Source organism: Lissotriton helveticus, chromosome 7, assembly GCF_964261635.1.
Source record: "Lissotriton helveticus chromosome 7, aLisHel1.1, whole genome shotgun sequence".
NCBI classification, from domain to species: Eukaryota; Metazoa; Chordata; class Amphibia; order Caudata; family Salamandridae; genus Lissotriton; species Lissotriton helveticus.
In genome coordinates this window covers 1197953307-1197969428 of record NC_136068.1, presented here as the reverse complement: position 1 = coordinate 1197969428, position 16122 = coordinate 1197953307, and the positions used below count along the sequence as shown (strand labels likewise).

Below are 16122 nucleotides of genomic sequence, written 5' to 3'. Positions count from 1 at the left end.
GAGGAACGCGGGATGGGTTAGGAAGGGGAGGGGGGGAAAAGGTAAAGACACGGGAAAGGCACACACTGGGGTATTTACAGAATCTACAAAGGGGCGCTCTTTCTCCCCACCCAGGTTGCCCAAGGCCGCCGTACCTGGGAAAGCCACACTCCTCCCTCGGGAGCGTGGCACGGCGGATCACGGGGTCGTTGGCCTCCTGGCTCTCCTCCGCTCTCAGTTCTCCTGTCTTCTCCATTCTTCTCTCGTTTTCTCCACGGTCCTTCTTCTCCGGTTCCTTCTCGGCACTCCGGGGTGATGTCACACGCCGAATACAGGACTTCCTGTCCTTTCACCGAATCGGAGCCTCCGACGTCAGCCGGGGGCGGAGTCTCGTCGTGGTCATCATACGCCCAGTTAAAGGCGCCGGGGTCGATTTCACCGTCCTGTTCTGAACGGCTGTCCCAATCCGCCCTCGAAGAGTCAGTCTGTGGGTAAGGAGGGGAGTTAGGGTCATGGGTCCACCAGTCCTCAAGGCCTCCTGCCCCGACCCTGTTACACACTACAACAGATGTCAGTTCAAAATGATTAGGGGCTGGGCTTGTACAAGAAAGTGGCAGAGGTGAGGAAAACATTTCATTTCCCTCAAGAGTACTTGGGCAATCTGAGGTCAACTATTCTGTAATTGAAAAAGAAGCATTAGCAGTGTAATGGGCGCAAACACATTCAATAACTTTATTTGGGAGATGGTGTTCAAGTTAAGAACAGACCCCAAGCCACTTGAGGAGGTATTTACAATAAAAGGGGCTGGAGGCAATTTCCAGTCAAATTGAAAGATGGGTCATTAATCTACAATAGTACACATTTGACCTAGAACATATCCCTGATATATGTAACTTTACAACTGACTGCTTGTCCAGATTGGTTCATTGAACGGAAAAGGAAGAGAAGAGAAAGTCTTTGATAACCGAAGTGAGGATATAGAATTGCGCAAAGAAAACATGTGTGATCACCAAAGGGGTGGTTGAGGTGGAAAATGGAAAAAAAGAGTTTGGAACAGAACCAATTTTAAGTAAAGTATGTGATTTTCTAATCCAGGGGTGGGATAGCGCAGAAAAGAATGAAGAGCGTCTGAGGCCATATTGGATGGTCAGAGAAGAATTATAAGGATGCCCTTTCAGAAGCATAACATTGATACCTTCTGAAAGCCTCAGGAAAAAACTGATTGGCACAGCACACAAAGGCCATCTGGGGATCACCAAAACCAAACAAAGGTTGAGGTTAGACTTTTGGTGGCCAGGGATGGATGTACTGGTTGAGAGAGAGAGATAAGGAATTACATAGCCTGATCCACCAGCGATAAGGAAGCAAAATTGCCCACACTACCCTTGCAGGTCCATGAATGGATAAAGCAATGGATGTCATTGGGCCATTCTAGTTTTAGTCAACTCATATTCAAGATGGCTGGAAATCAGACTTGTCTCTGACATCAGCTCGACCTCAGTTATAAACTTCCTGCTAGGGTTTTTTTTAAATGAGAAGGACTACCCAACACCCTTTTAACTGACTATGGTGTTCAGTTTTGCTCCCACGAAATGAAGTACTTTAGGCAATGTTATGGAATAATACAATAACTTAGTGCCCTGTATCACTCAGAAACTAATGGGGCAATAGAAAGATCTAACAAAACTCCAAGAAGGCATTCAGCTGGCAAGATCAAATGGGTTGAGCTGGAAAGATGAGATTTGGAGGCGAATAGGGGCTTATTGCTTAACTCCTCATCAGTCAACAAGTATGACTCGCTTTGCGTTGTTAAAGAATAAGGAAGTCCAATTCTAGACTGGTACCTGGGTGGATGAAGTGGCACAAAGCTTGGGTGCGGGTTGATGTAGGCAACAGTGGAGGAGAAAGGAGTTGAGTTGCAGGCAGGCCGCAAAGAGAAGTTTGACAAATTGCATATGACCAAAGTTATCGGGTTTAAAGTGGTTGATTGAGTCAGAGTGAAAGCTCCACTGACAACTCACAATGGTCAAAATTTACTGAACCCATGAAAATCATAAAGCTCTTTCACAATGCGGTCAAGACACAGGATGATAGAATAAGGAATCTGGGGAGGGTGGTGAAATATTACCGACCTGGACATAAAGGGGAGGCACGTGAAAAAAGCAAGCTCAGGAAGTTGATACATGAATGACAGTCCTGTGTTACATAAAGGGGAAAACACTGTGGTTTGGGTCAGATCAAGTGGACGAGTGACCCCCCCCCCTCAAGTTTCTTAATAGATTACTTTGTCAAGTAATACAGTGAGAGTTATTGCATTGTTAACTTCCACTCATCTTTGGAAGTTTAATGTGGTACTCATATCATTTTAACTTTGTGAAGCCATTAATGAAAATCCTTACTTAACATATTTGTTTAATTTGCTTTTCTGTCTTTAAATGCTAGTTCACTGTTATGTGTTTCTGTGCTTTTTGGGGTGACAATTAAAGAAAAATATTTTTTGTGAAAAAATGTAGATGGTTTGTATCTGTCTATCTCCTATGTCACTGTAGAAGATACCAGCATTTTATAGAAGAGCCTAGAACAGTGAAACCTTGCAGTCACAAAGTTCTAGAATGTAGAGTGAGCAGGAGCCTGCACACACCTGAACTGGCAGTTGATATGATGTGGCTTAACTATATGGAATAACCCTGATGATTGTCTTCACTCTCTGGTCTGCCTATTGTGTAATCCTTTCATTTTCCATTGGACACCACCCTTCAGTTCAGCCTCGTAGTTCAACGAAAAGTCTCTGAAGGTGATTACATCTGATTAGTCAATCATCCCATTGTTGGTGCAAACCAAGACAGTCACCTAGACAATTCAATGGGGAGTTTATTGCAAGTGTAGGGTCCATTATATGCTTCCTCCAATGGTTTTTCAGACAAGGCATGGAAAGAATAGCACGAGAAACAAAGTTCAAATCTTAGGAACATTGAGACTGTGTAGCATGATATTTCATTTTTTATATAATAAAATAGCAGGCCCTCATGATGGTGTCTCTAACGTCTAGTTTTGCAAAGCGCATTTGAAGTCAGAAAAGTGACGCAGATTTAGCAAATGCAGTTCATGTTTTATACTTAAACTCAAGCTCTGAACTCTTGTAGGTTTAAAAGAAGGTTTTCTGTGGAAACGGGGAAAAGATAAAAAACAGTTCCAATCGAGGAAATTTGTTCTGTCAGAGGAAGAAGGAGTCCTTAAATATTACATGACATCAGATGTAAGTATTTCAGAACATGTATGCCTGTATCCTACTATAACATCTTTGATTGAACCACAATGATGTCATATACTGTAAAAATAAAGGTAAACTTTTAAGTCAATACAAGCCCAGTAGTATTAAATCTAGAGGATAGATTTATTCGCAATAGCACAGTACCCTTTATAGCAATCAATAAAACAAGTACTGTTTTCTTCCTCCCCAACCCCTATTCTAGAACCCTTCTACCTCATGCTGCCTGATCTAACTAATGCAGGTGCAAACATCCCCAATCTAAACAGGTCATAAAACCCAACATAGACCTTTTGCAAATGTTTATACACATGCCTACGGATAAGGATATTTAGACATAATACATTTTTAGGATGCGTTTAAAAACAAGAGCATCAGGAAGGTTGCCAGATAAGTTTGCGCACCTAATATATATGCATAGCAATGTTCCACCCAACTAAAAGAAATCAACACTGCTTGAGGTCTGTAGCCCATTTGTTTGGAAATAACGGAATGAGCAAAGGATAGGCATATTTATTGCTCGGCTTGTCCTGTTCATTGCTAATGTTTCACATCATCGAAGAGGCACATTTCACCTGCTTTTCGCAGGTTACATACTAAAACTGTGCTTATACATATATGCACCCATAACCAAAACAAGTGATCTTAAGGGAAAAACATTTGTAACCATCGACAAGCTGACAAACAAGCTCATCCCTGTGTTTTGGTACTCTCTGTGTAGTCACGTCAAGCTAGAATCTATATCTAGGGCTTTGATAGTGGTACTCTTGTGAGTAAGATATCCGCTACAAAACGTAGGATTTGGTTGTAACGCGAAGTAAGTGTGTGAGAAATCTTGCTGAGTTACTGACTATAATCTTGTTAGAATAGCTAGGTCCCTACAAGTTTTCCGCGTTTTTCCAAGCCTTTAGCATGAGAAAGAGATGAGGCAAGATAGTTTCATAGTGAGTAGCCTCAAACATTAATAGCTTTGCATTCAAAATGTAGAGGTTATTCTGGGTAATTTGGCAGGCTGTTTAATAGCAAGTCAATGGAGAGCTGTTAGTACAGGGGAGGTACGATCTGTACACTTCAGTCCCAGAATGAGTGGGTTCACATTGTTTTGAAATCACTCAAGCTTGGTTAGCCCTCATAGATACCATTACAGTGATCCAATGCGAGAAATTACTCCAGGAAGGACACGTTTGATTGGAAACATGTAAAAGGAACATGGTGGAAGGTTACACAGAGAATTAATAGGTTGTAGAAGGCATTCTTGGTCAATGTGCTGACCTGTAGGATAGTGGACTGGCCCGTGACCATTTCTTAATGCAATTTCTCTTCCGTATATTTATACACTGTATGGATCGTTTCAATTGTGAAGCACTTCTTCTCAGAGTGCTCTACAATTAAGCATAGAAATACAAAACAATAAGAAAAATAGGAATGATTGGCTATATTAGAAAGAGAGGCATGGAAAGGGCTACATGGAAACAGAGGGTGAGGAATACTAGGCCTATTAGAGGGAATGAGACAATTCCAACTATATGGCTTGAGAACGCCCATATGACTGTATTAAATATTTTCCTGGTGCATGCCAATAATTAGATCTTAGAAGCAAAACTCTGCAGGGGTTTTTTTGTTACTTCTATTGTAAGATGATCAATGACAAGAAACATTCACAGTCACTCAGGTAAAAAATGTAGAATGAAGAAATATTAAATATCAGCCAAATTATTTCGTCCCTAATAATTCTTGAGGCTATATCAGTCTTGAGCCTAGGGTCTAAAAGGATTTACAGCGAAGAAATATTTACTAATTTTCAGATTATTGTCACTGGGAATCTTATGATCTTATTCTTAGCCACTTGCCATCTTTTCGGAGAAATAACGAGTGTCTTCTTACGATAAGTGCTGTTCCTATACTAGGTCAAATTGATAGTTAAAGGTGGACCACTGAAAGTCAGCAAAATCTATCTTCTACATTTCCTCATATTTAAGTAGTAAATATCTCACAAAATATAGTTACATTACTGAGTATAGAATGAGAAAAATACTTTATAATATTTGTGAGGTTTACTGCTTTTTTTATAGTGACACTGTTTTATACACATAGGGAGAAATCTGCCTTAGAGTGCAGCACTGCTTCCCTTAGGGCTACAAAACCCCAACAGGTATGATACTGGGGTGGAAAGTATGTGCCCCGTTCAAATGCACAGGTCCCAAGATCATACATGTACACCGCATGAGTTGTCCAGAATTTTCTTGCGTGGAGGGTGGCTCTTCCCCCACGGCTCTCTGTGCCGGTCGGGTGGAAAGCGGGCGCCATCTTGGGAGAGCCTGAAGGACACGGAGACCAGACTAGGCGGTCTAGTTGTCCGAGGCTCTCCCACATAAAGCGGCATACCTCACGGAGCTTCCTGTGTTTCGTCAGGGTGGTGGCAGCTCCTGGCGTCACTGGGGGCTTTTCAGGCTAAAGGATCCACAGTGTGCTCTGTGTTCGCTCCTGCTACCCGCTAATTTTTATCGCAGCATTTTCTTTTTTGCTATTCCTGGCGCTGCACGATTAGGTGCAGGTGCCTTGCATTATTTTAAATGGTTGGTGTACTCTAACACTGTGCATTATTGTGGCTTACCAACTCTTGTGGCTGCACACGCCCCGGTCCATCGCGGCTCCTCTGCCGTTGCGTGGAGGGCGGCTCTTCCCCCACGGCTCTCTGTGCCGGTCGGGTGGAAAGCAGACGCCATCTTGGGAGAGCCTGAAGGACACGGAGACCAGACTAGGCGGTCTAGTTGTTTGAGGCTCTCCCACATAAAACGCACATGTGCTTTCGGAAGCGCAGTGGACGAGCGCAGCGGGCGCGACGATGGCGTGCCGAAGTTGCGCCAAAGTTAAGCCCGTCTGTGCCCGTCCGCGGCCGACCGGGGCCAGGGGCACACCACTATGCTCCCTTTTTAACATACTCCTCAGCGCAATTGCGTTTCCTCCAATGTTACCGGCCGCTCAACCCGGAGACACTGTCTTGTGTTCAAGCCCTTGGTATTGCCCATTCCCTGCCCCTTTTAAAGATCCCTCCTCCCTCCACGACTGGGTTCTCCCCGTGCCCCTCTATCTCCATTTCCGCCCCCGCCACCTCTGCTCTCCTTTTGAACACTAGGTCTGCTGTCAAGCACCAAATAGAAATATTTGGTCTCTTGGATTCCAACTCTCCAGACCTTTTGTTTTTACCTGAAACATGGTATCGCCCGGATTCCTTACCCTGCGTCCTGGCGGCCCTCCCGCCCTACTACTCTATACTCCGAGCTGACCGACCGGAGGGGAGAGCGGGTGGCGGGGTAGCCTTGATTGCTCACAAGGGATTCCATTTCCAGACACTTGCATCGCCTGTAATACCCGCAGCTGACTGCCTTGTAGTACACTCTGCTTCCCTCGAGATTCCTATCACATGTGTGCTAATATATCGGCCACCCCAGCCATCCCCTGGTTTCCTCCCCGCTTTTCAGGACTTGCTGGCCACCTTGGCGGTTAATAGCGCCTCATTCCTTGTTCTGGGAGATTTAAATTTTTGGCCTAATGACCCTGCTGAAGACACTATGTCCAAAGACTTTACCCAATTACTGCTCAGTCTTAACTTTACCCAGCACGTTCATGGGCCTACCCATAACCGGGGTCACATCCTCGACCAAATATGGACATTAAACATCCCGATCTCTGTCCCAACTATTTCCCCCTGCACATGGTCCGATCAATCCTTATTGGCCTTTTCTCTAGACTTGAATCCCATAAAAACACCTTTCCTCCCCAAAAACACCTGGGTACGGAACTGGAACCGAGTTGATATCCCGTCTTTATGTAAATCGCTAACTACCACCTGCCCCGATTTATCGGGTTCGGCTCCTCACTCCCAGGTTATCATCTTAGACCGCTGGCTTAGTAAAGCCTGCGATCTGGTGGCCCCTTTGAAACGGGTCACCATCAACCGCACCCACAATGCCAACAAGTGGTTCAGCCCTGGCCTTAAAGCCAAAAAACTGGAGGTACGACAGGCTGAACGGGCTTGGAGGTTAGCATACTGCCCGACCCGCAGACAACACTACATCGCCACCCTTAGCGAATATAAAAAAGACATTTTAGCAGCCAAGATAGAATACTTTTCGGGGCGTATTCTAGCTGCGGAAAGCCAGCCACGTGAGATTTTTGCCACCGTCCACGAGCTGGCTTCCTCGGACAGAACTCTGCCTAGGATTCCCACTTCTCAGGCCCTATGTGACTCACTCAATGAGTTCTTTATCGAGAAAGTAGCTCGCACTAGGGACAATATTCTTCCCCCCTCGCCCACCTTCACGGATCCCCAACCGCCTGCTAACAACCTACTTCTTACGCACATCCCCGCCCTGACCAGAGAATCCCTTCTCCCCCTACTTAGGCGTGTCAAGTCAGGCTCTCCAGCCGACATTTACCCGGCCCGCATCCTCTTGTCAGATCTTTTCTGATTGCCTTTCTCCTGCTCTCACTCTCCTGAATGATTCCTTCACACATGGCACTGTCCCTGCCCAGGGCCGGACTGAGAACCAAAACCGGCCCTGGCAAAGTGCTCAGCCAGCCCCCTGGGGGTGCAACCGAGCTCTTTGCCGGGGCCGGTTTTCGGCCGATTTTGTTACAGGGCCGATTTTGCAGCTATGCTGCAAAAACGGCCCTGTAACAAAAACGGCCCCTAGGGCCCAAAACCGGCCCCCACCCTTGCGGCGCACCAGGGGATTGCCCGGTGCCCGCAACGGCCAGTCCGGGCCTGTCCCTGCCCCCTTCAAAACCGCTACAATCATCCCTGTATTAAAAAAACCCGGGGCGGATCCTGCCTCCTCGGCAAACTACCGCCCTATATCTCTTCTCCCGTTCTTGGGAAAGGTCGCTGAGTCCCATGTCACTCAGGTGCTTAGCTCTTTTATAGAAGATAGCAACTACCTTGCACCCTGCCAGGCGGGCTTTCGTCCTCGGCATTCCACCGAGAAGGTGGTTATCTCGGTCATGGATGAACTCAGGGAGGGGCTCGACACTAACACCCCCCAGCCCCTGTCCTCCTCGATTTGTCCGCCGCTTTTGACACGGTGGACCACTCCATTCTTTTGTCCCGTGTCAGGGCGGCAGGCATGGGGGGACCGATACTGGCCTGGATCGACTCCTTCCTGTCCGACCGTACGCAATCAGTCCACCTTGCCGAGTTCTCTGCCCCGCCCCGCAGGGTGCAATGTGGTGTCCCTCAGGGATCTTCCCTTTCCCCTCCTTTGTTTAATCTTTAAATTTTTCCCCTTATTTTTGCACTCCAACAAATGAAGGTCACAGTGTACAACTACGCTGATGACCTTCAACTCATTTTTAATTTTTCTCCCCTCACTTCAGATATTACCCGCTTCCAGTCAGTTATGCTGTTTATCCAGGATTGGATGAATGCGAACCACCTTAAACTCAACCCGGAAAAAACAGAGTTGGTTCTAACTGGTGGCAGTGGTAACCCCTGGTCCCCCTCGTTTTGGCCCCCTTCCCTAGGTCCACCCCCTACTCCTTCCCACTCAGTCAAAACCCTTGGCATCACGCTTAATCATCATCTGACACTGCACTCCCATATTAGTTCTGTTGTTTCTTCCTGTTTTTTTACTTTGCGTATCATTAGAAAAATATCCCGTTTTTTTTCCCCCCCTGCACTTAAACTTATCCTTATGGCCATGGTTCTATCTAAGATTGACTATGGAAACATCATCTACAACGGTGCCCCTGCCTACGCACTTCAACGTCTTCAACTGGTGCAGAACCAGGCAACACGCCTGGTATATGGTCTATCAAAATCTCACCATTCCTCTCCCTTGCTTATGGCTTTACACTGGCTCCCCATTAGACAGCGGGCCCTCTTTAAACTAGGATGCCTTACATTTCAGGCCCGGGCGGGCACGGCCCTCGCCTTTATAAACTCTGCCATCACTATCTACTGTCCTGTCAGAGATTTGCGTTCAACCACCAAATCTCTTTTGGTTGTCCCCCGTTTCAAGAAGCAAAGATCAGGAGGTCAGAAATTTTCGGTCCTTGCTCCTACTTTCTGGAATGCTCTCCCGCCCCCTCTCCGACTTTCCTCCTCCTATATGGAGTTTCGTAAGGCCCTCAAAACCTTTCTGTTTCAACAAGCCTTTAGTCCCTAGCCCACTGTGCTCTTCCGGAAACTGTAAAATATCCCCTAGCGCCAAGAAACTGCATAGTGTATGTGCGCTCTACAAATTATTAAGAATTCAAATTCAAATTCCCTGGCTCAGCTTAGGATCAGAGCCCAGGCCTTTTAGTACCCTACTTGGCAAAATAATTGCTCTGCTCCTCAGCAGAGAGAACAAAGGCCTCCCAGCACAAAAGGGGTAATTAACAGTGCTCATCTCAGCTCCTGGGGAGGAAGGGGTGGGGAAGAACATTTTCATCTGTTAATACGTTGTTGCATTATACCAGGGCTCGGGACCAGCCCAGGTTCATTGAACATTCGAGGAAGCCAAGAGAACTGGAGCCAACACAGGAGGGGGCTCCTCCACGAAGTTTAGGTGGGAAAGTCCCTGACATGTAATCAACAAGGAGTGAAGATGAGTCTCTCAGAGATGTGACCAGAGTGTTCTGGACAATGCCATCATGTACTGACCCAGCTTGCTATGCAGGAGGGTTAGGAGAGGGGTGAAGAGGTGATGTGGCACCATTGGCTTGGCCAGGAGTGCCTATCCTCTTGAACCTTCCACCCCATTTAAAAACTCTTGCTCAAGGGGAGAAAGGGCTTTTTTGCTGTGGTTTTACTGGAACTGGACGCTACTCTAAAGTACTAAGAGCTTTGCACCCACTTGACCCTCAGGACCAGTGGCTCTCTCCCAGGCCCAGGGAGGCTGGCCCTGTTACAGCCCTTGAGGATCTGTTTGGGCAAGATCTGGACATCTGCACCAGAGGCCAAGAACTGGAGAAAGACTGCTGCAGGGACCAAGTTGAACCTGCTCCCTGCATGTTACACAGTCTTGGAGGCCAGAAGGCATGCTGCAACTGCCCCTGGTGGCTACAACTCACCAACCGGAATAAAATGAGCCCATGGTTATCCAAAGCACCCAATGGGCCTGAGTTATGGGCTTTTGAAGGTTGGTGACCATTGACCTTTTCTGGAAATGGAGTGCATGGAGCTCTATTGCAAGAGCAAAATTACCCCCCCCGGGTGGGGTCGGCACGATGATCACCTTTCACTTTTACCCAGAGAGAGACTGTGCATGAGGTCTCCTCTCCAGCCTCACTCCTGCCCCTTGGGCAGCCTAACCTGCCCCAAAAAGCAAGGCAGGGGGCCTGGGTGGGACCTGGTTCCCCCAACAAATACCAAAAAAGGAGAAAAAACACCAAAAGTAAAGATCACGGGCATCCGAACACAGCAGGAGACTCGCTGTTAAACTATTAACTGCTCCTGGTTGTAGCACCCATAATGTCTTGGGAGATGTTAAATTCCATATATTTCTGATTCTTCTGGTGGCCTCAGGATGGCAAGGGTGCTGCCAATACATTAAAGAAGTCTTGGTTGGAGCTGCAGGAGATGCAGCTATTCCCCAGAAGTAATATTATAAAACTGACCCTATGTTTGGGGGGGAGGGGTGTCAAAGAAATGAGGACCTCCCAGGATTTTCATCCTTATTTTAAGCACTCTGAAGTTTGGAGCTTTAGCTCTTCAACTGGGACTGCAGTGCGTTCATGAGACTAGTTCTATAACTGCATTTTATGTGGTCTTTGGAGACACATGTCACATGAGACACATGTTCTCTTATTTTCAAAGCTTTATTAGCTTTATATGCTTACAGTGATTTTAATCCGTGCTCAAATGCTTTATTGATATACCGGATTCATTTACACATGGTAATGGACTATAGTGAAAGGTTGCTGATTTGTAACATCTAGTTTGCATTTTAACAGTGGTGTAAAACTTTTGCTAAACCCAATAGGCTTGTTTTATTTCAAGTGAACCCCCCTATGTTGTGATGTCGATCCAGTATAGGTTGGGGTGCTATGAATCTGAGGGTCAAGACCTTATAGGATGCGTGTCATTGTACAATGTCATCTATGCTACATGTAATCTACCTTACAAAGTTGTAGTATTTAGTAGTGGGTTTGCGTGTAATAAATGTACTTTTCCTGACTTTTGGAGTGGGGTGGAAATAATCCCCACTTATAGACAGGGTGATGCCTGTATTCCATCCAACTACAGGCCAATAAGCGTCATTACAGAAAATCTTTGCCAAACAACTTTTAGATAAACTCTTACAATGGGTAGAGGAAAGGCAAATGTTGTCCCCTTCCAAGCAGAGTTTTGTCCCAGAATTAGCACTTCTGACCAGGTCTCATTTTTAAACCAGAGACTATATGTGTATTTTGACGACCTTAGAGTAGCATTTGAACTAGTCCCTCAAGAGAAATTGTTGAGGGTCCTCGATGATATGGGCACCCCTGGAAATTTGATTCAACTTTTAGTGAGATTGCAAGATAAAAATGATGTATGGTGGGGCAGAAATGGAGAGCTGACAGTCAGTCAGTCAGTCAAATACATTTTATTCGATTCGTTAAAATCATAAAAGGCATAAAATATTACATACATTCCCATTAAATAATTCATATATTTACAAATTCAGTGCAAACACCCATTAAATCGTTGTTGGACAATGAAACAATTTAAAATCCGCTTTAAGGTCAATCATTATTAGTATGTCATTTGGAACCACTTCTCTACTGTTTGATTCTCATTGCCTCCACTAGGAAACTAGCCACACTGTAAATGATGCGAGTAGTTCTGGAGATATAAGAGGGCGGGTCTTACTTGGGTAATCCTAGCCTCTATCAGGATTGGGGCCAAATATTTTTCCTAATATCTTTATAGAATCCACAAATCATAATAAAATGTATGGTGTCTTGTTGTGAAAGGTTGTCACAGTTGCAGGGCGGCCCGCATTCAGGCTTAATCCTTGATTGGGTACTGCCTAAATAATGGTGTATCAAATTAAATCTAAATTTATTTAATAAAACTCTATGAAAGGGGTTGGTTACTGTGATCAAATAAGGCTCTAGTGAGGGGGAAGATGTAACATATAATGTGATCTAACTGTAGATTTCAATAATTCCCGCTCCTCACGAGACGTTCTTAGTCTGTCCATAAAATGCTTTTTGATCCAGCTAATGTCCTCCCTTTTAATGATGTTTGGGCTTAAAAAGAGCTCAGGGCGGCCCAGTTGGGTAAAGGCATCTCTCAAATAGGCGAGCCAGGGTACTTTTTTTTGCGTTGTCCAATGACATCACATCGACCAAGATTGCATGATTCAAAGTTATATCTTGGTTGAGCCATGTTTTTGCCCAGAATGTTAAGGGGGCCAATTTCAGCCTATCTGATACATAGTCCAAGCCCACCTCCACATGTGGGGGTAGACTGGGGTATAGACAGGAGATGTCTCAAAAACCTGTTCTCCACTCTTTGTATCTTTTCGTGGGATGCGTAGCCCCATAAGGGAGCGCCATAGGTGGCAATTGGCACACATTTCGTATTATAAACTTTTATCAATGCCTCCATGGGCCTCGCCCCCAACCGTTTTGAAAAACCCATTAGGGCTGAAGTGGCCCTTGCCACAGATATACTCTTAGCTTTAATTTGAGGTGCCCAAGTCTCCTTTTCGTCAAAGAGTACACCTAAATACGAGAAAGCGGTGACCCTTGAGACTACCTCGCCCTTGCACATGAATGTTTTTAATTTGCCCTTATTTCTATGGTGACCCACCACCATTGAGAAGGATTTTTTGGCATTGATCTTAAGGTCAAGTCGGTCCATAAAGGAACCAAATAGATCTAACAATCTCTGTAATCCTACTCCAGTACGGGCTATTAGGACTGTATCGTCCGCGTATAGGAGGGCCGGAATTTTCACCTCTCCTACACGCGGCACGTCCACCCCTGGAGTTACTAAACAAGCTCCTAAACCATTAATGTAAATGGAGAATAGGAGGGGGGCCAGGATGCACCCCTGGCGCACCCCTCGCTCCGACTTGAACCGACTTGTACACCTGCCCTCCGTAGTTACCCTGATCTCTGCGGACAAATCCTGATGGAGTGAGGCTATAAAGTTTACAAGTGGAGGCTCAATCCCCATCTCCATGAGGATAGGCCACAGCTTAGCCCTATTCACCAAATCAAAGGCCGTGCAGAGGTCCATAAAGGCCAGAAACAACGACCCCTCCTTAGGTACTGTGTACTTAGAGATTAAGAGGTGCAAATTCAAGCATTGATCTAAAGTGCCTCTTTTTTCTCTAAACCCATATTGTAGATTCGATAGGGTCCCACTTCCCTCCAAGTTCTCCCTTGGCCTGTACAATAAGACTCTGCCTAGAATCTTAATCGCAGAGTCTAACAGGGAAATGGGTCTGTAGCATGCTGGATCGTCTCGCTGGCCCATTTTGAAAATCGGGACGATAATTGAGGTAGCCCAAGTTGCAGGGAGGTTGTTGCCATTTACAGCGTGAAAGACATGTGTTAACAACTCGGCCCAGAGTTTTGTCGAGTGCCTATATAGGTCCGCCGGAACACCGTCCGGGCCCAGGGCCTTGTTTTTGGAGGTCTCAGTTATAGCTCTTTCTACCTCTTCACAATTAAACGCAAGTGGAACACTCTCCTCGTTACTTAGCGAGCAGTTTGTTGTACTGGGCGCTGGGTCGCCATATACCTCTCTAAAGTGGCTAAGCCATTTATCGTCGGGGATCACACAGTCCATTACTGTATTCTCCGTGTTAGTGAAAAATGGCTGGTTAATTATGGCCCAAAACTGTGCACTGTCCCGCAATACATCAACAGTGAATAGTTTTCCCCATGCTGCCTTTTTTAGCTCATTTTTCTTGCAGCTAATTGCGTGTTTGTATGCCTTCCTCAATTTGGCAATGACTGCCTTATCTCTCGGGATGGTTTTTAATGCATTTTTTAGTGCCTTATGGGCTTTTGAGCAATTGGCGTCAAACTAACTATGATGTTTCTTGTCTCCCTGCCTAGATTTGGTCGTCAGGTCCTTTGAGATTTGTGCACATATTCGGTCAAAGGCTCCTATTATTTCTATGTTAGTGGCGTTGGGGTCCTGGCATATTACTATGTTGCCCTCAATTTTGGGGAGCAGTTCCTCACAAAAATTTTCGGGCACTACTTTAGCCCATCTTAGTCTTCTCCCCTGGTGCTTGGGGCAAACGGCTGGGGCCTTTTGTGTGCACTCGGGCCGGCTACCAATAGGGTCACCCCAATTCAACTCTAACAGTACCGGGTTATGGTCGCTATATATAGAGCAAATTACTTTATAGGTCACAACTTTTGATTTGACCGGAGTTAGAAAGATGTAATCAATCACTGATCCGGCCTCAGTGCCCTTATAGGTACTGACTCTATACTTCCCCTCGGAGTCGCTATATTCGTATATGTTAAAATTAGCCAGCAACTCTTCAAGGGCCTCTCATGACTTTGTATGCTCAAAATGGGGGCCACCGGGGCCGTTGGGTCCTCCTGTGCGCCTCCATAACAGGCATCTCTACAAGGGTGTATATTAAAATCGCCCATTAGAATAAGCTCACAATTAGTGTATTCTTCTTGACTGTAATTACATTAAAAAAATCCCGGGTCGCGATGTGTTCATTTTCAACACCCCTTTCCCATGAATTATAAAAGTTAATCAGGATAGTTTTACATTTTGAGGGCATTGTCCATTCCACAATTAAAAGATTTGGTGAACCCACCACCATCCTGTTTAATGTCCCTCCGAGCTTTAAAGAGAAAAGGAGGATTAGTCCACCCTTTGCTCTACCTGCGGTGCCTTTAATGGCTGGAACAGAAAAGCTTGTATATCCATCCAGCCAGAAACTAGATGTAGCATCCCAGGATTCCTGCAGAGCTATGATATCATATTCCGTGATGAATTCCACCCAGGCTATGTCATCCCTTTTTCCTCTAACGCCTGCTACATTCCAGCTGATCATTTTACATACTGCTGTCCCGTGAGAATTGGGGGCCCCATGGTTAGCTGGCTGTCAATCAATTTCTTCCAAATCAGAGAGAGGCGCAAATCGGTTACTACCAACCAATCTGCGCCCCTCGGCAGACATGTGGGCTACCCGGGGGTGGGGGGCCTGGGAAATACCTTGCCCTCCTTTTGGAGGCTGTAAACTTGGGCGTAGCTTCCCTGCTGATCCTGGGCATCCTGCCTCTAGGGACCCAACTCTCCTTCCCCTACGTGGACAGGGTGCTCCATAGTATGTATTGACAGGTGGATAAAAAAAGCCCAAGGGTACCGGTCTCATTTGCCCGGTTTGTGTTATTTCTGAGCCATCACAGAACAACCTATAGGCCAGGTCAGGATTGTCAAAATTTACTACAACGCAATCCCCCACTATGTTTTTTGGGCACGTCCCAATCCAGCCTACCCTTCTCGCCTTAATTATCCTGCTTGAAATATTCCTCCCCCCACTACAGGTGTCAGTACACCAACCTCTAGCCTTATTTATTAAGTCCGAGAGTGATTCCGTCTCTCCCTCCTTAAGTGGGGCCTCTTCAATGAATATTGCGACTAAAGGGGCGGCCTCTGGTGGAAGCTCTAGTTGTCTGGTGCAGCCCCTTTCCCGCATATTGGCAGCGGGAAATGATAGCGGTGGAACACATCCTGAGGGACTCGTGCTAGGGTGTGGAGTATATGAACTGGTGGGGGCCATCTGGGGAACCTGGGTCCTTGGAATATCAGGGGTTACCCTCTTATTCAGGTGCATGGGTCCTGCAGATCTAACAGCGGCCTTCTCTTTATCCTTTAAGGGGTCAACATCCACCACAGAAGAACACTGGGAAGGGAT

The 16122-nt window shown here is 45.9% G+C and overlaps 1 protein-coding gene across 2 annotated transcripts in view; it reads left to right on the top strand.

Moving 5' to 3' along the window:
* The window catches only part of ADAP2 (ArfGAP with dual PH domains 2), a 267951-nt gene that overhangs the window by 175207 nt on the left and 76622 nt on the right, over positions 1–16122 (top strand). For both annotated transcript variants that reach the window (XM_078654379.1, XM_078654378.1), the window contains exon 5: positions 3123–3235. In XM_078654379.1, the coding sequence (XP_078510505.1) occupies positions 3123–3235 (113 nt within the window). The remainder of the gene's footprint in view (positions 1–3122; positions 3236–16122) is intronic.